This window comes from Gordionus sp. m RMFG-2023, chromosome 1 (assembly GCF_954871325.1).
Source record: "Gordionus sp. m RMFG-2023 chromosome 1, tfGorSpeb1-WG-v2, whole genome shotgun sequence".
Taxonomy (NCBI): domain Eukaryota; kingdom Metazoa; phylum Nematomorpha; class Gordioida; order Chordodea; family Parachordodidae; genus Gordionus; species Gordionus sp. m RMFG-2023.
The window spans coordinates 51,426,607-51,453,473 of NC_088775.1; the positions used below are offsets into that span (position 1 = coordinate 51,426,607).

Here is a 26,867-nt window from a genome sequence, read left to right on the forward strand (position 1 = left end):
AGAAATTTTGTGTCGTACAGTAATTACCTATTTTGAAAAATAGTTGGGTATTTTATTTTGGAAAATAGTTAACTATTTTATTTTGAAAAAGAGTTGGATATTTTATTTTGAAAAATAGTTAGGCTATTTTATTTTGAAAAAGAGTTGGATATTTTATTTTGAAAAATAGTTGGCTATTTTATTTTGAAAAATAGTTGGCTATTTTATTTTGAAAAATAGTTGGCTATTTTATTTTGAAAAAAAGTTAGCTATTTTATTTTAAAAAAAGTTAGCTATTTTATTTTGAAAAATAATTACCTATTTTATTTTGGAAAATAGATTAGATTTTTTATTTATAAAAAATAATAAGTGGATAACTAAGTCAATTCTAAATCCCGGTCAAAAAAATTTTTTTTAGCAATTTCTCCCACAATTTTTATATTTCTCCCACAAAATACCTAATTTCTCCCACAATTTGAAAATTTTGACCTGGCAACCCTGTTCAAGCCACAACCTTATAATAATCTCACCAAAAGTGATATGGCAGGCCCTCTTTTGTCATCTTCAAGTAATAAAAATACATTTTTATATATAGTAAATATTGTATTTAAGGTAGTAATATATTTCCAAACAAGATGGGCTTCAAGCCACAACCTTTTAATAATCTCACCTAAAATGCTATGGCAGGCCCTCCTTTGTCATCTTCAAGTTATAAAAATACATTTTTATATATAGTAAATATTGTATTTAAGGTATATATTTCCAAACAAGATGGGCTTCAAGCCACAACCTTATAATAATCTCACCAAAAGTGATATGGCAGGCCCTCTTTTGTCATCTTCAAGTTATAAAAATACATTTTTATATATAGTAAATATTGTATTTAAGGTAGTAATATATTTCCAAACAAGATGGGCTTCAAGCCACAACCTTATAATAATCTCACCAAAAATGCTATGGCAGGCCCTCTTTTGTCATCTTCAAGTTATAAAAATACATTTTTATATATAGTAAATATTGTATTTAAGGTTAATATATTTCCAAACAAAGTGGGTCTGGACATCACAAAAGGTACTAGCAGTGAACCCCAAACTTTAAAATTTGCATTTGGTTAGTTGTAATATAACTACTATACATTTTAAATTTATTTTAGTAAATAAACTTGTTCATAATTATCAACCAGTCAAAATTCCATTTGTTTTCCAGCCAACAACAACAGAATGGAAAAAATATCATTCTGATAAGTTAGGCATGACTTTGATTGTGTCACAAAGTACTCAATATCATTATCCTGATGATATTGATCCAATTATAAGTGATGGAAATTGCTTTTTCAGGTATTAATAACACTTATAGAATCTATTCTAAATATTATTATAGATGTCTTAGCAAAGAAATCAGCAATGCTGAGCATAATCATGAAATGATCAGGACTATTCTGATTTCTTTTATGCTTCAAGAAAAGCACATCAACTTCTTTAGCGGGTTCATAGGAGATAGCACAATGGATTACATTGTGAAGAACAAAATGGGTTGCAATGGTACATGGGCCACAGATATTGAGATTTCCTCTGCCGCAACATTGCTTCAAACTAATATCTTTGTTTTTTTAAATCATAAATGGCTTTTATTTCATCCATTATTTATTATTCCTGATATAAATACATTTATTGGTTGTATTTATATAAGAAATTTAAATTTTCATTATAGTTTAGTTTTATCATGTAAATAATTATCAATTTATTTATAATTTTTTATATTTTAATAAAAAGTATTATCTAGTCAACTAATTGTATTTGTGCATAAAAATATATTTGTTGAAGCCTATTTTTATTAACAGTTTTTAAAAAAATTTATTGTTTAGCTCTTCAAATTAGGTAAAAAAAAACTCACATAATGGGCAAGATTAGGTGGGGTCTATGTAATCCCTCACAAGTTCCAAATAACCATTATAAGTGCTGAATAATCAAACAAAATTAAATTATTTTGAGATATATACTTTACTTAGAAATATTAAGATAAAAGATCCATATAAAAAATAAGTAATAACATTTTTTATACAATTAGCCTAATACCACCCTCCATGCTATATAGGATTAAGTTTTTTTTGTATTTATCATTTTATATTATTTTATGAAAAGTAAAGAAAAATAGTTAGAATTATATATTATTAAATTTTAGAAGATTAATTATCAGTTTTGACTATTGGTCTAAATATCTAATAACAAAAAATGCAAATTAATGCTTTAGAAGTAGAGGCTTAAAATCTAAGAAACCAGATAAATGTAAAAAATTGTAATTTTTATTTAAGAAAAACTAGAGTCTTTGAGATTAATATATGGCAATAAAAATTTTATAAATTAATATTCTTTGATTAAATATTAGTCAATGAATCATTGATATTATTTAAAAAAAACTTGGGTTCAAATTATTTTTTACAATTAATAAGCATAATCAAAATGTATGCATTTATGAACCCATATTCATATTTTTTTTAGTTTTTCAACTTGGATTGTTTGCTATAGAGATTTTGTTGTGCATATTTAACTCTAATTTTATAAACTAAGGTTAATTAGTTATTTCCTAATCCTTACAAGCTTCCTAAATTTATATCATAGTTTGATTTGAAATATCAGAATTACACTGGGCTATTGTTTTTCATAGAATTCAACTGAAATTATTTTATTCCTCTTCATTGTTAAATAATAATATTTAGATCATTAAAATTATTATAAAAAATAGAAGAATTAAATTAAACACATATTTAATAAACGAGGGTGTGATATTTAGTTTTTTCACTAAATATCACGGGCGTTAGTAGCAGTCACGGTCATTATTTTGGCCTGGGCACGATATAGCGAAGACCGAAACAGCGAAAATCAAAAAATGTTCCCAATATGGCGAAAATTTTTGATATGAGAAAAGTATATAATTGGTTTTAATGAAATATTAATAATTTAATGTGATACAGTAAATAAATATAATAATTTAGGAACAAATTCAATTCAGTTTACAAGTGTAATATAAATTGAATTTAAATTGAATATAATATTAACTTTTCGTTTGTAAATTATATAACCTGAAGGATTGAATTCATGATATATATATACGTGATATTTTGTATTAATTATACTTTTACTTACTTTTATTTAATAAAACACTTCATTGGCGACGATATTTTGAGAGAAGATTTATTTGATTTATTAAATTTAAAGTAAAAGACTCAATGGAAGTAGCTCCTATTAAAGTTGAAGATTCAATGAATGTAGTCCCTATTAAAGTTAAAGACTCAATGAAAGTAGTTCCTATTAAATTTCATATTCCAGAATTCGTCAAAGAAAAAGTAAATATTCAGGACTAGTTATTTAACTTGGAGGTAATTTATAAAGTAAGAAATATTATAGATTTAAATACAAAAAAAGACCTGCTTTTAGCCTATATCGGAACAGACAATCTTATCAAAATTAAGAACTTTCACTTTCCAATAAATTTAGAGATGATAAATTATGATACTTTAATAAAAAGCTTAAATTTGGTGTTCAAGGATAGTTCGAGCATTTTCGTAAATAGGAAAAAATTTTTTACGCTAAAAAGATGTAATGAGACGATTATTGACTTTTCAATTAGGGTTAAAACTGTCTGTTCTCTTTGTAATTTTAAACCGCCTTTTGATGAACTTTTAAGAGATATATTTATCCTAGGAGTAGGCTTACCTGAGTTGGACAAAGAACTTCGGCCAAAGTATATCGAAGGCAATATTACTTTTGAAGAGACCGTGCGTTTAGCGATCGCGCTGTCTTCGTTGGAAAATGAAACCCAGACTGAAGTTAATAAAATAATTAAAATAAGCCAACACAGGGTTCGAAAAATAATTATTTTAGAAATAATAATTATACTAACGTCAATAGATTCAATAATAATAAACACTTTATAAACAATTATATTCCTAATAATAATTATAGACCTAGTATCAAACCTAACTCTATTCAAAAGAAAGTGATATGCTTTCGTTGCGGTAAGGCAAACCACATAGCGAAAGATTGTAGAACCCATGCCATACAAATGATTCTGCCACGGACACCTCGCCTGTCATTTTCAAATAAAGCTACCATCGATGCGAAGATAAATGGGTTGCAGCTAGCTATGGAGTTTGATACCGGCGCCGCGTGTAGTGTGATTGATGAGGTCACCTGGAGTCGTATTGGCAGACCACAACTATCACCGGCTTATAAATTAGTGGGATATAATCATATCCAAATCGAAGTACTAGGTATATGTACCGTAGAAATCAAAGTAAAAAATATTTCGAAATTTTTACTTATTTGGGTAGTTAAAGGGGAGAATTCCATTATTTTTGGGATGCCTTTCATTAGAGAATTTGATATAAAACTACCGGAAGAAGTTCGTATTAATAAAATAAATATGAATATGAATATTCCCTCTTTAAATACGATTGTTTCAAAATTCTCTCAAGTTTTTAAAAAAAAATTAGGTGAAATCAAACTGCAAAAGGCAGTCATCCGAATAGAACCGAACACGTTACCGATTGCATTACCAGCAAGAAGAGTTCCTTTTCCGTTGCGTCGAACCATTGAAGCTGAGTTGGACAGACTTTAGACGAAGGCGTTATCGAGAAGGTGGATCCAACAATAACTCCAATCACTTGGGCTACGCCAACGGTTAATATCTTAAAGAAATCCGGTGCCATACGGATATGCGGAGATTTTCGTTTAACAATCAACAAATATCTAGCGATCGATAACGATTTACTACCAACTTTCGTCGACCTAACAAATAAAATCGCGGGTGGTAAAATATTTTCAACAATAGATTTAAGAGATGCATTTTTACAATTCGGAGTTAGTCCAGAATGTAGGGACCTTTTAGTAATTTCGACACATGTCGGTTATTACCGATACTAAAGAATTCCATTTGGTTTGACTAGCGCTCCGATAATATTTCAACGCTTTATGAAAAACCTATTAAAGGGAATTCCTATGGTTAGTGTATTTTTAGACGACATAATTATTGCAGGTGAGAATAATTCCGATCATATAGTTAATTTGGAAGAAGTATTTAGAAGATTTGAGAAGGCTGGACTGACCACGACGACTAATAAAATTAAAATCGGAGAAAAGTCAGTCACTTATTTAGGTCATGTTATTGACAGTTTCGGAATTCACCCTACAGAAGATAAGATTAGCGCTATAAAAATTTTTAAAACACCTTCCAATGTTAAAGAACTACGTTCATTTATTGGAATAGTGAATTATCATGAGGTATTTATTAAAAATTTGCATTCTTTTGTGCGCCTTTACACCGACTAACGAGTAAAAATGTTGGTTGGTTTTGGTCAGCTAAAGAAAATGAAATATTTACTAAAGTTAAAAATATATTGTCAAAAGAAGATACAATAATTCCTTATTCAGCCGATATCCCTGTCGTGATTTCTTGTGACGCTTCCGAAGATGGTCTAGGAGCTGTTATTGCACACCGATTTCTTACTTGCATGGCTGGATTATTTTAATTAGTTTTAAAATTTTGCTCAGTAGGATGTTTTATAATTCTTAAGAATTTGAAGTCAACAAATACAAATAAGGCTAGGTTAGAAATAAACTTATTTTTATAACTTTAAAATTATTTTATTTTAGGTTTTTTAGATTCTTCCTTCAAAAGGATTAACAATTCAATCCAATTCGCATGTACAATTATATATTATTTTAAGCCTTGATGAAATGTCTATACAGTGACTTATTCATTGGTATAAAAATGAGTTTCATGGATGTATAGATTTTTAATATGGAATAGAACATTCTGAATTTATATCTGAACTAACAAAGCTTTATGTCTTATGGCAACATATTATTATTATAAAATAATGCAATAACTTCAAAAATATCCTATCAATTATTATTACTTATATAATAATAATAAATCTTGTATATTTTAATAAAAAATATATAATATCTAATAAAGTTGTTAATTTTTGTGATTAAAATGATTTTTATATTATTCATAATATTTATTATAATTAAAGAAATAAACTTATGAATTTAATATTTTATGGAGTTATATGATTAGATCTTAATAACTATTAAACCTTAACATTTAGCAACCCTATTGCAGTTATTGAGAATGTTTAAAATATTTTTACTTTTAATAGTATATCCTATATATATAATCTTATCTCTTGGTATTAATTTTCAAATTAGTTTTATATTTATTGTTTTTATCATTCCTTGTTTGTAATATTTTATTTTTAAAATTGGTTTCATTTTCTAATATGGCTTTTATTATTATGTGTTTGTATCAGTATTTATTTATTTTAACATATTCTCATATGTATTTCTTACAAAATAATAAGCATAACCTAATTAAAAATGTGTAAGAATGAAATAAATATTATTATAAAATTAAAGTTACAGAAAATTTATAAATATTTTATAAGATATAATAAATTTTCTTAATAAAATATAATATCAACATTTAAAAATATATGATCATGATATAAATCAACAATATTAAATGATGAAATTGAATGTGCAAATAATGTTCAATTATTAATGTAATTAGAATTTGATAATGGAAGAATAGTGCTTCTTGATTAAGCATATGATCAATAAGTTCATCAAAAATATTTGTTTGATGTACTTTAAAAAGAATAAATGATACAATCCTTTTGAAAATAAATTTTTTTTATTAGCAATGATTTTTCAAAAACATGGAATGCACTTTCAGAAATTTGGCATAATATTGAAACACTCTTAGAAGGAATTATTAACCCCTGATTGTTTTTTATTTTTATCAAATTATAAGCATCACTATTTTTATGATTTTGATAATCCATCATAGCTGTTATGCATGTATAACATGTTACTTTTTTTCCAATAGGTTGATACATTTTCAAGGTAGAGTGATAATGTCGGAATATTAGGAACAAATGTTAACGAATTTTCATAAAGATTAATATGGTTGTTATTGTCAGCATTTTTCTGAAAATCTCCACAAATTAGATTAATATTATTGATTGGAATACAATTACCTATTGTTAACACTTCCAGTTTTGCTACCAAGACATCTCTTATGGCCGATCGTAATTGATAAGCAGAAGGATTATTGTTAAAACCTCTTCTGCTGCGTAAACAACTAAAAATAGTTCAAGATGATCTTGTGAGGTTTTGTAGGTTAAAATGTAACTAAAATAAGAAAAGAAAAAAAAATTAATAATAATTATAGTTAGTATTAAGAGGTATAAAAATATTTGAAAATAAATAAGAAAAATATATAAAATACTTGAGTTTGGGATTAGGTCCCAATAATAATTCATTCCCAATACCCAGAATACTTTTCATTAATGCTATTAACCCTATAAGGAATGTTTTTCTATTTGATTAATATATCCCATCTTCAAACTTTAAAGCTTTAATAGTATTGATACATTTTTCAAAATAATCTTCATAATATGGAAGAGATCTTTTAGATAGTGGGGCCTTAAACTCTTTAGCACATGTTTCGAGTACTTAAAAATTCAAACATTCTATAAAAATAATTTATTTAATACCGATCAAACATTTGAATAAAGTCTACTGTGCCTTCACAGTTTTCAAACCCATCAATTTTTAGCTCATGTGCTAAAAGAATACCTTTTGCTACTGAGCTACTAAAAACTTGAAGGGCAAGTTTAACCTTTAAAAAAATATTTTAAAAGTAAAAAATTCTTTTTATTTTACTTTCATTTTCTGCTTATGATAATCAATATGAGAACGGCCAATTCTGTTTGCAGCCCTTAGTCCTTCCTTATCCTGTAAATCATGAAGGTTTGCTATATAATTTCCAATTTATTACCTATTTGTAATGGGCATGACTAAAATACGCGTCCCCGAAAACTTCGCGTCCCCTGTCAAAGAGGTTTAATTTATATAATATTAATATAAAATCTTATTTAGCTTAATAAAATAAGTTAAAAAATGTTTTTTATGATTTTTTAAAAAAATGATATCTTAGTAAAATTTTTAAAAAATTATTTTTTTACATGAAAAAACTACGCGTCCCTGGTCAAGATACAATTTTTTTTTTTAAATAAAACAGATTCATATTTAGCTCATTAAATGAATATAGAAAATGTTTTTTATGATTTAAAAAAAATGTGTTAACTTAGTAAAAAATTTTAAAAAAAAAACTACGCGTCCCCGGTCAAGATATATTTTTTTTAAAAAAATAAAAGCAGATTCATATTTAGCCATTAAATGGATACAGAAAATGTTTTTTTTGATTTAAAAAAAAAGTGGTAACTTAGTAAAATTTTATAAAAACTAATTTTTTACATGAAAAAACTACGCGTCCTTACGCGTTATCAAGATACAGTTTTTTTTAGAAAATAAAAGCAGATTCATATTACTGACAATTCAATTAAAATAGCGTAGATCTTCAAAGCATGTTGGCCCAGCTACATAATTAAGTAATAGTCTTAAATAAAAAACCTCACCCTCTTTAGGAGAAACTGTGCGTATACCGCCAATAACCTTATCATCACCCCTTTGTCGTTTTATCCACTGTTTAGATACAGGTTTCCACACATAATATCTTACAAAATCTGCATAAATATATTGTCTGGCCTCTGTGTCAAGATCATTAATTTTAAACCATTCGGTTAATTTTGTACCAGGATTTTTAGTTAATATATTATTTAAATCAGTATTTGATTGAAAAAGGATCAAATGTTGATTAGGTATATGAAGTTCTAAGCGATAGACTGCAGGAGAATGATCCTGCATTTCAAAATCCAGAGTACGCCATAGCGATTCTATGGCGGATATATATCGAGCATCAATGAACTGGGTAGTTTCATCGACATTATTAATAAAAAGAGATGCAGTAGTTCTGTCATGGCCTTTGTAACAATACTTATAAAGGTATTTTATGGACTGGACAGAAGAACAAATTTCTACATTTATATGTGCATTATATTTTTTTGATAAATGTTTATTATAAGGAATAATCCAACGGTTGTTAAATATAAATCCGTTTAATTTTTTTTGGAAGGTAACTCCATCATTTCGTCGCCGATATAAAGGATAACCATACTTATCAATAGAAGAGGTATCCACAAATGATTTAGGATATTTTTTTGAGCATTTTCCATCAATCATGCAGGGACTATTAGGAAATGTTATACCACATGGCCCATGTATATTAAAATTGCTAATAATTTGTAACGACTTAGGCTCAGTTATTTTGTTAGGAATCTCAGCACAAACTACCTCATCATAAGTATCAGCCGTTGGTAGCCTATGAGATATATCTAGTATAAGGCACATATGACAATGAGGCAAACCTCTTTTCTGGAATTCTATGACATCTATATAAGCGATTACTCTGCCAAGAACATGATAATAGAGCAAATCCTTTTTTAGACATTTTAATTTTTGACGAAAAACGCGACAAACTAAATCTGGGTGGTCGTTTGGGGTCTGATGAGGAAATAAATCACACATTATTTCATCCTATTTAGGGTTGCAGGTGAAAGTAATGAATAATGATGACTTACCAAAGCAGCATACAATAGCCATTGCGTCCTGTTAAAGCTGATGCATATGCCTTGGGCCACCGGTAAAAGAAGAAGGCAAAATTATTCTTCTGCCAAGATTGTCAACGTTAGTATCTCCCTCTAAAATAGCATCATGTACTCCTTGATAGAGTTCGGCGCGTAATTTGGATTGATTATTACGTATAAAATTTAATCGAAGCGTTTCCTGTTTGGCATAACTGTCGACGATAAATTTGTGAAAAAGACGTTTGGATCTTAAAATAACATTCTCTTCATCCTGCCTGACCATAAAGCGATAGGCATAGTACTCTCTGCAGGTAACATATTTATTAGAGTTTCTATAATGAATGGATGGGTGGTATCCAATATCGCCTCTAGGAAATAGAAGAACATATTGCAAGGGATCGTATGAGGAATGGAGCTCGTTAATACGTCTTAAAGGACCAGATATAGTTTTTAAGGTAATATTCCTATGGGCTATATGATCACTGCCATCACCAGGTAATAATACTGCTATTTCAGATGAGGTAGGTTTATTGCGATAACGTATGTCAAAACTTGGAGTAGATTTTAAGTTTAAGGATATGTTAGGAACGCCATTAGCGATCATAGAAGATACTCTCAAAAATTGAGAAGCAAAGGGGTTGTAGGTGTGAACAATATCCTGCAATTCCATTAAAAGACAACGATCTAAAAACGGAACCTGGTTATGTCTGTTCTATCTCATTTATACTATCATGTATATATAATTGGGCAAATTTAGGTGTTTCCCCTAATGTTGGTAGGAGTGAACCAATGCGATGATGAACCTGTCCATTAATTTGAAAGGTATAATTACCTGATCGCGAATTGGATAAATTATTATTTATATTAACTCCTAATGAAGTGAATGACAGTGCGGAATTATAAGCTCTTATGTTTGTTAAAAAGTGGGATGATGAACAATGATCCCCGGTAAATAAACGTAATAAATTTGGTGGTAATTGGGAAGTTTTATAAAATTACCTTCCCATTCAAGCAACATGTAGAAAACTGAGTATTTCTACATGAGCTTTTTGATAATTTTTCTCCATTCCACATTTTAGCATTGCAGAAGGCACATATTTCTGTCATGTTTCCGATATCTAATATAGGTGAGTGGTGGTCATCAAATATATGTCGAAATATGCATGGTAGAGGTGCCATAGGGAATGTGGTAGTGGTTATAGAAATATCAGTTGAAGGTATCTGGGTGAATATAAAATAAACATATATATATAAAACATTAAAAACCTGCAAGGGAGTTAATATCAGGCGTAAGTCCTTATTATCCTGCATACCTGTATTTCTAGAACGGGTAAGGCGTTTGTTGAGTCGCCATTTTTTCCTTTGCTTATCTTTAATAGAAGTATCATGTTTCGTAGTAATGTGAGGGATCAAGGTTGGGTTAGCCTAAAAAATAAGGAAATCAGGCAAAAATATAAAACATTATTATTGAAATAAAACGAACATTAAAATACTGTACTGAACCTGTAAAGGGGTCAATATATGCATATCTCTAGTAGTTGGGAGGCTATCATAAAAAAATAAAATTTGTCTAGTTGGGGACTTATCAAGACTATCATGTTTTTCTGAACATTTATTTTGTATTTGTTGATTATTAATGGTAGATATATCAATATTTAAACAATTATAAGGAGGAAATATAGCAGGGTTTGTTATCTAAAACAAAAACAAATAAAAAATTTTTAAAAAATGAATGCGTTAAACTTGCAGAGGAGTCAAGATTAGGATCAACTACCTAGAAATAGTGGGAATATCATCAGAAGCTAAAATGGATGTATTCTAAAAAATAAAAAAATATAATAACATTTATGCTTTTTTAGTATATATATATACACTTACTTTATTATGTGTTGTTAGTATATTTTGCTGGGATTCACAATCCCTATAACTATTCTTTTGTTGATTGACCTGCCATCTTTTTCTTTCATTAATGACGGATAAATCACCATCTGTACAATCATTAAATGAGGTTAAGACAGGGTTTGTTATCTAAAATAAAAACAAAAGAATAATTTAAAAAATATAAATGCATTGAACCTGAAGAGGAGTCAATATAAGGTTCAACTCTCTAAAAATAGTGGGAATATCATCAGAAGCTAAAATGGATGTATTCTAAAAAATAAAAAAATATAAGAACATTTATGCTTTTTTAGTATATATATACTAACTTTATTATGTGTTGTTCAATGATATATATAACATAGATTGGCGATTCATTCATTAAATGCATGATAAAAATGTCGTCACATTGCAATCAGCTGTAACGCCATTTTGTAGTTTGGATATCCATTATTTGTCAGCATGAAATATTAATACATATATAATATTACCAAAACTAGTCTACGAAGATAATTTACTTTGAAAAGTTTCCATTTATGATATATTATTTTTCTTATATTCTTAAATATTATGGTAAGATTATAATTTGTTTTAATTATTTCTTAGTCTAGTGAATTTTTATGAATGTAGATTAGCTGATTATACCTTAAAAAAATGATTCTAAGACTAACCCTCCTTTTAATTTTTTAAAATATAGTTTAACATAATTCAGTATGGACTTATAAATCATATGTTAATGCATTTTAGGATACATACAAAACATGTCTTTTAATATCACCATCATTTATTATTTTATTTAGATAATGGGAGCAGAGTTGTACCTCGCTCAAAAATTTGAGCAAGATCTTTGAAGATCGTAAAATTTGAAGATCTTTTACTTTTAAAAAATTTTGAGCAACGATCTTCAAAGATCGAGATCTTTTGAAGATCTTTTATTTTAAAAAATTTTTGAGCAGCGATCTTCAAAGATCTAGATCTTTAAAGATCTTTTATTTAAAAATATTTTAGATCAAACGATCTTCAAAGATCTTCATATTTTATAATGTTTTATTTTTTTGATATTATTTTTTGAACTGCATGTTAAATTAAAATAAAAATTTAATAAAGATGTACCGACAATTTTCATAATCGTTATTTTTTGAACTTTTTTCGACATATATGGGTAAAAAAAAATTTATATAAAAAAAAATTTATATTATAATTTCAATGAAGATGTAATGTATTAAAAAGTGGAAATTGTAATAATCGTTATTTTTAACTTATTTGATTTATTATATCCTAAATTAAATAGGTTATAATTATTAATATTAAGATGTAAAAATAAAATTTCAATGAAGATATACCATAGAAAAGTGACAATTGTTATAATCGTTATTTTTGAAAATTTTTTTATAGCATAGATATTGTTAACATGTTAAATTAAAATTTCAGTGAAGATGAACCACAGGAAAGTGACAATTATCATAATCGTTATTATTGAACTTTTTTAAATTTTTTTAAAGCAAATGGGTAAAAATAGATATTGTTAATATGTTTTAAATTAAAATTTCAGTGAAGATGTACTACAGGAAAGTGACAATTGTCATAATCGTTATTTTTGAACTTTTTTGAAATTTTTTAAAGCAAATAGGTAAAAATAGATATTGTTAACATGTTAAATTAAAATTTCAGTGAAGATGTACTACAGGAAAGTGACAATTGTCATAATCGTTATTTTTGAACTTTTTTGAATTTTTTTAAAGCATTTGGATAAAAATAGATATTGTTAACATGTTAAATTAAAATTTCAGTGAAGATATACTACAGGGAAGTGACAATTGTCATAATCGTTATTTTTGAACTTTTTTAAAGCAAATGGATAAAAGAAGATATTGTTAACATGTTAAATTAAAATTTCAGTGAAGATGTACTACAGTAAAGTGACAATTGTCATAATCCTTATTTTTGAACTTTTTTAATTTTTTTTAAAGCAAATGGGTAAAATAGATATTGTTAACATGTTAAATTAAAATTTCAGTGAAGATGTACTACAGGAAAGTGACAATTGTCTTAATCGTTATTTTTGAACCTTTTTAAATTTTTTAAAGCAAATGGGTAAATGAAGATATTGTTAACAATATAAATTAAAATTTCAGTGAAGATGTACTACAGGAAAGTGACAATTATCATAATCGTTATTATTGAAATTTTTTTAAAGCAAATGAGTAAAAATAGATATTATTAATATGTTAAATTAAAATTTCAGTGAAGATATACCATAAATAATCTTTATTTTTGATTTTTTTATATATAAAATTGAAAACTGATAATTGTCATATGTAATATTTTTAAACTCTTTTTATTAAACAAGGTTAGAATAAAGATATTTTGAAAATTATTTATTATTTCAAAATTATTAAAAAAATATATTGTTAACCAGGTTTGTTGTTAATAAGGTCCTATCCCATTTAATTTTAAAAAATAACCGATCTAATTTTTTTTAATAAAAAATATTGGCTCATTATGTTTCTTAAATTTTTGATGGCTTTTAGATTGTAAAATATTAAAAAGTGGTGCCTTCTAACTTCTATAATTTGAGCGTTATTTAAGTAAATTCGTGCTTTTACAATGTACAACGACATTAAACAGCAAGAACTCAAATTTATATTACGAGCCAAATATATTTATGGATTGTCAAATTATTGGTTTTTTAGTTTTGACAAAATAATAAACCTGACCTAACTTATTCAATTGGATAGATTTAGTTTTTTTTATACTGAAAATATTTTATATTTTTTTTATTTTAGTCTATCAATTCGAGTCGCGAAAGGCAGTTTTAAATATGAATATTTATTGTAAACCTAGCATATAAATATTTCTCCTTTTAAAATTCAACCCATACTTTTTAATCATTTGCACTGAACGAATTACTTATCTCAGTGGCACGATCCTCAAGGAATTTCCTCTTATCTCTTCTGAGTTTATGACTTATATCGTTTAGGATATACATGGCTCTGTTTCTCCTATAATGACCACTCCCCACTAGATTTGAAATAAGATTTTTTGATTCTATTGAGATCCAGTCCGGATAATTCATCTTGGCTGGTAAGGAATTTGATGCCGCATTGTTGAAAATGTCACGGGTATTTTCCCATAGTGTGTCCGAGGATAAGTTGTTAGTTTGATCGATAAATTTATGAGAATTATTTCTGATTTGTTTTATATATTCTGTTTTGATATTGTGATCATTTAAAGCCTCGATATCTAATTTGGGACGTTTCGAAAGTGACTTTCCGTTTCTTTTCTTCCTCATATGCCATATCTTCGGGTCTATTACAATAGAGCAATCTATAATTTTATGGTCAGAGTTAAATAAAACCTGATGAAGAACTTTAATATTTTTTATCCAACTCATAGTCGACCTATTACAAATAAAATAGTCTATTTGAGACCAAGTATTGTATGTTTGGCTAAAATATGTGTATATCTCTCTTTTATCCGAATGTTCGAAGAAAGTATTAGCTATTCGAAGATCTAACTTATGACAGAGTTTTAATAGTAGTTTTCCTCCAATATCGGATTTAATATTTAGTGTTCCTGAACCAAGGGAAATATGATTCTTTATATCAATTTTTTCTACTTTCGCATTAAAATCCCCAGCAATTAGTAAGTTTTCGCGTTTCGGAAATTTATTTAGATATTCGTCAAGAAAAATGAAGAATGGTTGTTTTTCAGTATAGTTCACTGGTATATAAATATTTACAATATTTAAGGTTTTACATCTCATATTTACTTTTATGCTACATACCCTACTATTTACGCCATCGAATTTTGAGATGTAGCCCGATAGATTCTTTTTGATCAATATACAAACTCCACACCAGTTTTTTTCAGTTTCGCCCGAGTTAAAGAGTAGGTAACCTTTGCAATTAATTTTACAAGTATCAATCCAATGTGTTTCTTGTATACAAGCAATGTCAACCGCTAGGGTATCTAATATTATTCTTAGTTGGGCAAATTTATTATTATTTAGGGATCTAGCATTTAGGGATATAATTCTTAGAGAACCAGAAAAATTGTTCATTGTAATGTTAGTAAATTTATTTAGTAATTAAAAATTAGAGAAATAATTTATATTACTAGATTAAAAATTTATTTAACGATTTATAAAACAAGATATCGGACAATATATATTATCAGGATTTCACTATATAAAATAAAGTTTTTCAGACAATTTATTTAACGATTTATAAAACACGATTTCGACAATATATATTATCAAGACTTCACTATATAAAATAAAGTTTTTCAGACAACTTATATCACTATTTATCAAAGCAATTTTTTTGACAGCTTATTACTACAATTAAATAGATTTTTTATCAAGATTTCTCTATAAAAAAAACGGAATTTGAATTATCATAACAATTTCCGACAGCTACAACAATATAATATTTCCAAGAATTTTTCCCTATTTCGTCTATTAATATCAGTTTTAGATATTAGTATTACAACGATATAATATCAAATTTGAGACAGGTTTCAACAGCACTAAAAGTGAGTAATAATAGAATTAATAAATCATACGAGAGAAATTACTTGTAAATATAATAGATTTTTTTTATCAAGATTTCTCTATAGAAAAAAAAAATGGAATTTAAATTATCAAACAATTTCCGACAGCTACAACAATATAATATTTTCAAGATTTTTTCCCATTTCGTCTATTAATGTCAGTTTTAGATATTAATATTTCACGATATAATGAGACAAGTTTCAACAGCACTAAAAGTGAGTAATAATAGAAGAAAATCATAAATCATACGAGAGAAAAAACTTATAAATCTGTTGTATATATAAGAATTGATAAAAGTAATTAATCTTTTGAGAAAGTTTCGAGAATTTTAACGATATACTAGGAATAATTATAATTTAAAAGTTATAATAGTATATAAATTAACAGAAGATAAAATTAAAGAAAATAATAATATATATAAAATAAATAAAATAAAATAAAAAATAAATAAAAAATAAATAAAAAATAAAATAAAATATAAAAATCTAGGAATAATTGTAATTTAAAAGTTTGACGTTACATATAGTATATAAATTAATAGTATTTAAATTAACCGAAGATAAAATTAAAGAAAATAATAATATATATAAAATAAATAAAATAAAATTATTATCCGATTTATTTTGTTAAAATATAAAATATACATAAAATAAAACAAACATTTGATTTATTTTGTTAAAAGAAAAGAAAAAACAAATGTTATTTAAAAAGTTTAAATAGAGATTATCAAATTTAATAAATCATCGTATTATCCAAAGAGTTAACATAGTGATTACCTTATCATCGTATTATCCAAAGAGTTAACATAGTGATTTTAAATAGTGATTCTAAAAATTACTTAGTATGAATTTTTGTTAAAAAACAAATGTTATTTAAAAAGTTTAAATTGAGATTATCAAAGTGTTTTTTGTTAAAAAGAAAACAAATGTTATTTAAAAGGTTTAAATAGAGATTATCAAAGTGTTTAATATGATCATCGTATTATCTAAAGAGTTAACATAGTGATTACCTTAAACAGTGATTACCCAAAAAATTATTTAGTATGTATTTATTACCAGTATACATTGAAAAAACAATAAAGTTATATATTACTTCAATTATATGTTTAATTTGTTTCTCCCTTTATAATATCTAGTTTACTCTCTTATTATATGTTTAATTTGTTTCTCACTTTATAATATCTAGTTTACTCTCTTATTATGTTTATTATTATTTAATAAATCTTATTCTTATCGGTTATTTACCAGATAACAAAATAGAATGCAATTTATACGACTTTATTTATATGTAAGAAATAAATAAAATATTACTAAATTAGTATAAGTTATCTACTATTATATATCAATTTAATTAGCATAAGAGTTTAACTTATATCTTTTTTGTTAGAATTTTTATCCTTCAATATGCTAGGTTTGAATTTTAAAATCTTCAATAAGCCAAGTATCTAACACATAACATCATATAATATAATATAATGTGATAATTTCAAGTATAAATTTGTAAAATATATTATTATTTTATTTATATATAAGAAATAAATAAAAAATTGTTTGTACTAATTTATTGTTCAAACTCTAACTAGTATAATTTATCTACTATTTTAGCTAGTTATATATCTATTTAATTAACACAAGGAATTAATTTATATCTTGATTGTTATGAATTTTAATTCATCAATAAGCCAAGTTTGAATTATATCAATTCTAAGCAAAGTACCTAACACTTAATTCTCTTATAATGTAATAATTTCCAGTATAAATTTTAAAATACACTAATTATTCCACCTACATATTAGGATATAAATAGTAGCGTAATAATTTCCAGTATAAATTTTAAAATATACTAATTATTTCCCTACTATATAATTTAAATTATTTTAATTTATTTTAAAAGTTAATATGTTTGAGCTATTAGAATTAATTAGTGCAATTTTTGAAATCAAATTACTTAAGCTCTTAAAATAATTATAAGAAAGTATTTATGTTATGTTTAGCTATTAGAATTATTTAGTTAATTTGTGAAATCAAATTAGTTAGGTTATTAAAAAATTATAAGAGAGTATTTATGTTTAAGCTATTTGAGTTATTAGTGTAATTGGGGAGTTGTCAAATTGCTAGACTTTTAAAATAATTATATGAAAAGTATTATTTAATAGTTAAACCAAATTGTATGTGGATAATACAGCAAATAGGAATAATGTCATAGAAGTAGAGTATATATAATAATATTAATGTAATAATAAGACTTATCTTTTTCCTATCTTGAAATGGAATTTATTGAATGGTATATCTTGTATAAGATTATCGAATTCAACTTTCAAAACATAAGTTAGTCATCTTAGTGTTACCATGAATCATAATCAGGTGGAAAATAATTAGGCATTTGTTCTTATTGTGAATAGTTGCTTTTTTCCTTAACAATTGAGAAATATTTTTATAATGGGCGAAGAGTCATTTTCACCGATTTGACGAGAAGTGGATCGAATATTTTTCTCCCTTCTTTTCTTTTTGTTTTAGAAATTTTTTCTCTTCCATTTAGAGGTACATTTTCGAATTGAGCTGACTTAATAGGTTTTGTTTTTCAGTCGAGTGGATAGACAAGTCAATTTTTCACTTTATCATAGAAGTGATGTGTTTTTCTCATTATCATGTATATCTTTTTTTCTAAAAATTGAACCAAACTTGTAATCATATCTGAATATTTTCCCATTTATAATTATCCTAAATGTTGACCTTTTTGTTGTTTTAATTTCAAGAAGAAAATAATTATCCTAAATAATTGCACTCAATGATTGCACTAATAAAAAAAATAAGTTTAAAGACAATGATTGCACTAATAAAAAAAATAAGTTTTCATTTCGGCATTTAATATTTAACATCAATTTTACATTTATTGTGAATTTTTTTAAAAGTTGAATATCATATGTTTATAAATCTATTATTATAATTAATGTAAATATTATTAATTAAGAAAATAAAAATACTTTTGATAAAACATAATGTTTGATTTATAAAATTGTATCAGTAGCTAATTAAATATAAAATTAAAATAAATAATGGACTCTTGATATTAAGAACTAGAGGGTAAAATAATTATTATAAATAACCATTGGTATTCGTATCGGTTCTATATCGCTAAACCAAAAATCGCTAAAAAATAGGTAGGCACCCATTTTGATTATCAAAAAGATTACCAAAGATGGCCACCAATATTTGATCAAGATTACGATTTTTATTCAATACTATGAAGATTCAAACCGTCGCAGAAAACATAGATAAAATACTTAAGCTTAGGAAATTAGAAATCAAAGTATGTTTAATATAATTTACATATAAAAAATTTTTTTTTAGAAAACAAACAAAAATAAAAATTACATAGAATATTTGGGATATCAATATTTACTACAGAAATCTGGTAAAAGTGCCATATATTACTATTGCCGCAACAAAAAATGCGGCGGCAGAGCAAAACTCACCATAAATTGTGACTTTAGTATAACTAAAAGTCATGCAGAGACCTGTAAACCAATCCAAAGTATTTAAATTTAATTACAAATATATATTATTATATTTTTAGATGTTTTACCTTTATCTTCTAATATTATCTTAGAAGAACTCAATTCAAATTTTAAAGGTATAAATATTTTCTCATAATTTTTAAACAAAAAACTCAATATTAAATAGGTGATATTCTAATAGCAAGTACTTCCCAAGGGCAATCACTGAACCTTCCTAATCAAGGTTAAATATTATAAACAATTTTAAATAAATATTGTCATTTTAGGTACAACATATTATAATACCATTATCTAAGCACAAATTTTAAAATAGGTGATATTCCAATAGCAAGTACTTCCCAAGGGCAATCACTGAACCTTCCTAATCAAGGTTAAATATTATAAAAAATTTTAAATAAATATTGTCATTTTAGGTACAACATATTATAATACCATTATCTAAGCACAAATTTTAAAATAGGTGATATTCCAATAGCAAGTACTTCCCAAGGGCAATCACTGAACCTTCCTAATCAAGGTTAATTATTATAAACATTCTTAAATAAATATTCTCATTTTAGGTACAACATATTATAATACCATTATCTAAGCACAAATTTTAAAATAGGTGATATTCCAATAGCAAGTACTTCCCAAGGGCAATCACTGAACCTTCCTAATCAAGGTTAATTATTATAAACAATCTTAAATAAATATTCTCATTTTAGGTACAACATATTATAATACCATTATCTAAGCACAAATTTTAAAATAGGTGATATTCCAATAGCAAGTACTTCCCAAGGACAATCACTGAACCTTCCTAATCAAGGTTAAATATTATAAACAATCTTAAATAAATATTGTCATTTTAGGTACAACATATTATAATACCATTATCTAAGCACAAATTTTAAAATAGGTGATATTCCAATAGCAAGTACTTCCCAAGGACAATCACTGAACCTTCCAAATCAAGGTTAAATATTATAAACAATCTTAAATAAATATTGTCATTTTAGGTACAACATATTATAATACCATTATCTAAGCACAAATTTTAAAATAGGTGATATTCCAATAGCAAGTACTTCCCAAGGACAATCACTGAACCTTCCTAATCAAGGTTAAATATTATAAACAATCTTAAATAAATATTCTCATTTTAGGTACAACATATTATAATACCATTATCTAAGCACAAATTTTAAAATAGGTGATATTCCAATAGCAAGTACTTCCCAAGGGCAATCACTGAACCTTCCTAATCAAGGTTAAATATTATAAATAATCTTAAATAAATATTGTCATTTTAGGTAACATATTATAATACCATTATCTAAGCACAAATTTTAAAATAGGCGATATTCCAATAGGTGATATTCCAATAGCAAGTACTTCCCAAGGACAATCACTGAACCTTCCTAATCAAGGTTAAATATTATAAACAATCTTAAATAAATATTCTCATTTTAGGTACAACATATTATAATACCATTATCTAAGCACAAATTTTAAAATAGGTGATATTCCAATAGCAAGTACTTCCCAAGGGCAATCACTGAACCTTCCTAATCAAGGTTAATTATTATAAACAATCTTAAATAAATATTCTCATTTTAGGTAACATATTATAATACCATTATCTAAGCACAAATTTTAAAATAGGTGATATTCCAATAGCAAGTACTTCCCAAGGACAATCACTGAACCTTCCTAATCAAGGTTAAATATTATAAACAATCTTAAATAAATATTCTCATTTTAGGTACAACATATTATAATACCATTATCTAAGCACAAATTTTAAAATAGGTGATATTCCAATAGCAAGTACTTCCCAAGGGCAATCACTGAACCTTCCTAATCAAGGTTAATTATTATAAACAATCTTAAATAAATATTCTCATTTTAGGTACAACATTTTATAATACCATTATCTAAGCACAAATTTTAAAATAGGTTATACTCAAAGTCATTCAGCTTACACATCCCCTCTTTGCTCATATATCTCCCCATATATTCCTGATTTTCAAAGTAACATTTTTATAACAAATCAATTTAATCTATAAAATATAGATGCTCTTAACATATCAAATGATTTCTATACATCTCCTCTTAATTCAGAAATAGAAAGTAATAATTCTTAATGAAAATATATATATCACTATATATATAGGCAATTATTTTTTAGAAAATATGGATAATTATGGATTTGCAGAATCTCTAATAGATTTTAATGAAAATATTCATATTTTTGGTAAATTTCTATATAAACTTCTAAAAAATTTCTTATATTTAGAGGAACCGACATTTATCGATAGCCAAAAGGGCAAATCATTGCTCTTTTTTCAAAATTTTCTTTACCGTTATAACGGTACATACAGGAATACAATTTACTATCGTTGCTTAAAAGCTGATTGTAAAGTGACGTGTAAATATATTCAGGGATACACAATATCCAAAATGCACGAACATCAAAATCATGCTATACTTTTTCACAAATTAAAAACTTTGCAAACAGTAAAAGCAACGGTACAACAAAATCCTTTAGATACAAGGATGAATATCTATCTAAAGGCATTAAACCAACAATGCTCTGAAGATCCAGATATAATCAATTATCCAGGAGCCTTACCACCTTTTATTTCCGTTAAAAATACGATTAACCGTAAAACAAACCAGGCCAAATATTCCCATTAGCAATGACACAATTGTATTGACCACTGAATTGATAACAACATTCAGTGGTGATAGCTTCTTAATTAAAAACAATAATAACAAACTTATTGTATTTGGGTCTGTCATGTTAGTCAGTTTATCTTCTTATACAAAATTCATTTATATGGATGGGACTTTTTACACATGTCCACGTTTTTTTAGCCAATTATATACTATACATATCATGTATAATCAAACGATGATCCCTATCATATATGCACTTCTTCCAGATAAAAGGAAGGAGTCCTATATTGAGCTATTTCAAATAATCGTGGAATATGGGACATTGAATGGTATCCAGTTTTCACCAGAAATGGCACAAACCGACTATGAAGCAGGAGCGATATCTGCTCTACAATTTGTATTTCCCAATATTTTAGTAAAGGGTAAAGTTTAAATTATATATAGTTGTATAATTTATTTTTAGGCTGCTTCTTCCACTTTACGCAGGCCATTTGGCGTAAAGTTCAGCATTTAGGTTTAGTCAAGCAGTATAAAGAAGAGACTGCTGTATACACTATTGTTCGAAGGATGAGTGTATTACCTTTATGCAAGAGAGAGGACATTCAAGTGGTCCGTGATTCTTGTGTAGATCTAGCAGCCAACCCGTTAATATTAAGTTTCTTAATATATATGGATACTACCTGGATAAATTCTGATGCAATCTTTCCTCATCAAATTTGGACCAGGTAATTATTTCATTTTTATTAATTCCTCACAATTTATATAAAAGTTTATAATATTTTTAACATTTAATACATTGTTTGGTGTTAGGTATAAGATTCAAGGTCCTCGCAGTAATAATCATCTTGAAGGATATCACCATTCCCTCAAGCGAATGGCAAAAAATGCTCATCCGGACATATATTCATTAATTCGCGTTTTAAAAGATAACCAACGCCTGACAGAACTTAAAGTTATACAAATCAATAACGGGGAAATAGTTACGGAGAAAAATAAAAAATATGTGATAATTAATAAAAAAATTGTAAACTTAACAGCATTATATGATATTACTTCTAATTTATTTTTTTTTATTGATAAAGTGTCTGATTTAATAAAATCATATTAAATATATATTATTAAATTTAAAATAGTTGTAGATATATTGTTAATAAAAAATTTAATATAAAATTGATAAAAAAGACCAATATACTTGGTGTTTGAAATGATACTTTATTTTTTTTTTGTTTACATGACAAGATTTTCACTGGATGTAGATATCTATCATAAATCTATATACAGCGTCTACATGAGCGGGAGAGGTAGGAACAGTTTGCATCCTATTTTTTGAAGGGGTGGGTGGTAGGCTGCCTTAATGGGGGTAGGATAAAAATATTTTGGGGTTATCTATTAAATCTTGAGATGAAATAAGACAAAATTTATTGCTGTAAAAATTAATACTTTTATTATGGAATTATTATAATACAATTCATCGACCAAATCTATATATTGCAAACAATCATACACATTGTTTTCCAAATAAACTATCCTTTTAAATGTAATTTAAGGTTTAGATATTTCAGCAAGCTCATAATGCCATAATAATTAATTCATTGTAAATAATGGGAGTTTTAATTGAATTTATTATCTAAAAAATAAATTCTTTATATTCACAAAATATCGATAGATGGTAGTAGAGATAGATTAATTTAAGTTATCCTTTATAAATTCTTTGAAAAGAGTATCAATAAATTAAATAGGTAAAAATAATAATAAAAAGAACGCATACTTAATAATATTATATATATATATTAAAATTTAAATATCCCCCTTAAAATATATATTTGTTATTAAGTATTGAATATAACTATTGATAAAATCTTTTATTGCCATATAAAATATTTTTGTAAAACGCCTTGTTAATAATATAATTTATAATTATATACTAAAATTTATTAAAATTTCTCCCTTAAGATATATATTTGTATTAAGTATTTTATCTATTGATAAAATTTTTTAATGCTTTTTAAAATAATTAAAAATTTATAAAACGCATACTTAATAATATTATATATATATATTAAAATTTATTATAATATCCCCCTTAAAATATATATTTGTTATTAAGTATTGAATATAACTATTGATAAAATCTTTTATTGCCATTTAAAATATTTTTGTAAAACGCCTTGTTAATAATATAATTTGTAATTATACACTAAAATTTATTATAATTTCTCCCTTAAGATATATATTTGTATTAAGTATTTTAACTATTGATAAAATTTTTTAATGCTATTTAAAACAATTATTAAATTTGTAAAACACATGTTTAATAATATTATTATGAATTATATATATTAAAATATATTATATTCTCACCCTTAGATTTATATTTGTATTAAGTATTTTATATAACTATTTGTTGTCTTTAATTTTTATTTTTTTAGTGGTATTTTAATTTTTAGCGATTATTACTTTAGCGATTTAGAACGGGAACCTTGGTATTAATTAAAATGAAGAATTGGTTCTAAGACAAATTATCAACGATGTAATCATCATGGTGTTAATGGCGTCTCCAGCTGATTCCAATTGATACATGCTTTTTATGAATGAATTGTCAGTTTAGGTATTATTATATGTCATTGGGTTTAATACATTAATGTTTTTTATTTATTCTTTTGTTTTTTTTAGATAACAAGCCCTGTCTTACCCTCATTTAATGATTGTACAGGTGGTATATTGACTCCTCATCAGGTTCAATGCATTTATTTTTTTTATTTATTCTTTTGTTTTTATTTTAGATAACAAGCCATGTCCTAACCTCAGTTAATGATTGTACAGGTAGTGATTTATCCGTCATTAATAAAAGAAAAAGATGGCAGGTCAATCAAAAAAAGAAACGCACTAGGGATCGTGAGACCCTACAAAATCTACTAAGAACGCAAAATAAAGTTAGCCTTATATATATTTTTTTTAATACTCTTTTATATTATAGAATACATCTATTTTAGCTTCTGATAATGTTCCCACTATTTCTAGGGAGTTGAACCTAATATTGACTCCTCTTCAGGTTCATTGCATTTATATTTTTTTTATTATTCTTAGTTTTTATTTTAGATAACAAGCCCTGTCTTCCTCACTTAATGATTGTACAGGTAGTATATTGACTCCTCATTTATTTTTTTAAATTATTCTTTTGTTTTTATTTTAGATAACAAGCCCTGTCTTAACCTCACTTAATGATTGTACAGGTGGTGATTTATCCATCATTAGTAAAAGAAAAAGTGGCAGGTTAACCAAAAAAAGAAACTCTATAGGGATCGTGAGACCCTACAAAATCTACTAAGAACGCAAAATAAAGTTAGCCTTATATATATATTTTTTAATACTTTTTTATATTATAGAATACATCTATTTTTGTTTCTGATAATGTTTCCACTATTTCTAGGAAGTTGAACCTAATATTGCCTCCTCTTCAGGTTCATTGCATTTGTATTTTTTATATTATTCTTTTGTTTTTATTTTAGATAACAAGCCCTGTCTTAACCTCACTTAATGATTGTACAGATGGTGACTTATCCATCATTAGTAAATGAAAAAGATGGCAGGTCAATCAAAAAATGAAACGCACTAGGGATCGTGAGAACCTACAAAATTTACTAAGAACACAAAATAAAGTTAGCCTTATATATATATATATATAAATGCATAAATGTTCTTATATTTTAGAATACATCTATTTTAGCTTCTGATGATAATCCCACTATTTCTAGGGAGTTAAACCTTATATTGACTCCTCTTCAGGTTCTATATTTTTTAAATTATTCTTTTGTTTTTATTTTAGATAGCAAACCCTGTCCTAACCTCATTTAATTATTGTACAGATGGTGATTTATCCGTCATTAATGAAAGAAAAAGATGGCAGGTCAATCAACAAAAGAATAGCTATAGGGATTGTGAATCCCAGCAAAATATACTAACAACACCAATGATATATATAACATAGATTGGCGATTCATTCATTAAAAACGTCCTCACGTTGCAATCAGCTGTAGCGCCATTTTGTAGCTTGAACGTTGATCAAATGCCTCATCATTATTATTATATTTTTAAATTCTCTATATCAAAACAAAATAAATTCTCACCTCAACTGGCAAGTTCTTCAATTCATTTTATTAGCAATCTAAAATATAAGACTCAAGATATACATATTTAAAAAGCCACAATACCACCCTTCATGCAAAATATTACATACCTCTATCTATTATACCCTCAAAAAATCCACCAAATAATCTTCAATTAACCTTACCACCCAGATTCCTTTAACCCATATGGATCAAATGCCTCGATCATTATTTTTAAATTATCTATATCAATACAAAATAAATTCTCACCTCAAACTGATGATTTTAGCAAGTTCTTCAATTCATTTTATTAGTAATCTAAAATATAAGACTCAAGATATACATATATAAAAAGCCACAATACCACCCCTCATTTCCAAGAATACTAGCTTTTATAGTTTTATCAAATTCACTTGATATTTCAATAAAAATCTTGTTACACACATGTTGTTCATTTATAGAATCTTTTAATTAAAAATAATAAATATATTATTTTTATATTTTACATATATAATCTTTTATGATTCCTGTATTAATAATAAATATAGATGCACCTATATTTATTGTAGTAGCTGGTACTTTTAATTTTATGTAATATAGTGGCTTATAACTTAA

The 26,867-nt window shown here is 26.0% G+C and overlaps 2 protein-coding genes and 2 long non-coding RNA genes across 5 annotated transcripts; 1 reads left to right on the forward strand and 3 right to left on the reverse strand.

The window, feature by feature from the left end:
- Window positions 1-5,297: 5,297 nt before the first annotated feature.
- Window positions 5,298-5,977, forward strand: LOC135922089 (uncharacterized). The gene is made up of 2 exons (XR_010570729.1): window positions 5,298-5,583; window positions 5,631-5,977. It is a non-coding gene; the product is annotated as an uncharacterized LOC135922089 (long non-coding RNA).
- A 709-nt stretch (window positions 5,978-6,686) lies between these two features.
- LOC135922227 (uncharacterized) lies at window positions 6,687-7,870 on the reverse strand. Of its 2 annotated transcripts, XR_010570795.1 has the most exons (5): window positions 7,825-7,870; window positions 7,710-7,781; window positions 7,541-7,665; window positions 7,273-7,498; window positions 6,687-7,175 (listed from the first exon to the last, which is right to left on the reverse strand). It is a non-coding gene; the product is annotated as an uncharacterized LOC135922227 (long non-coding RNA). The 2 variants fall into 2 exon arrangements; XR_010570794.1 differs by having other exon boundaries at window positions 7,710-7,831.
- Window positions 7,871-8,384: 514 nt separating this feature from the next.
- Window positions 8,385-9,473, reverse strand: LOC135927069 (uncharacterized). Its single transcript, XM_065463009.1, has one exon. The coding sequence runs from the start codon at window positions 9,471-9,473 to the stop codon at window positions 8,385-8,387; it is 1,089 nt and encodes a 362-aa protein (XP_065319081.1).
- A 4,821-nt stretch (window positions 9,474-14,294) lies between these two features.
- Window positions 14,295-15,473, reverse strand: LOC135927077 (craniofacial development protein 2-like). The gene has a single exon (XM_065463016.1). The coding sequence runs from the start codon at window positions 15,471-15,473 to the stop codon at window positions 14,295-14,297; it is 1,179 nt and encodes a 392-aa protein (XP_065319088.1).
- Window positions 15,474-26,867: the final 11,394 nt, after the last annotated feature.

Bases quoted from the DNA above. Each gene is read 5' to 3' on its own strand.
- LOC135927077 (XM_065463016.1), bottom strand. From the start codon at position 15,473: ATGAACAATTTTTCTGGTTCTCTAAGAATTATATCCCTAAATGCTAGA.
- LOC135927069 (XM_065463009.1), bottom strand. From the start codon at position 9,473: ATGTGTGATTTATTTCCTCATCAGACCCCAAACGACCACCCAGATTTA.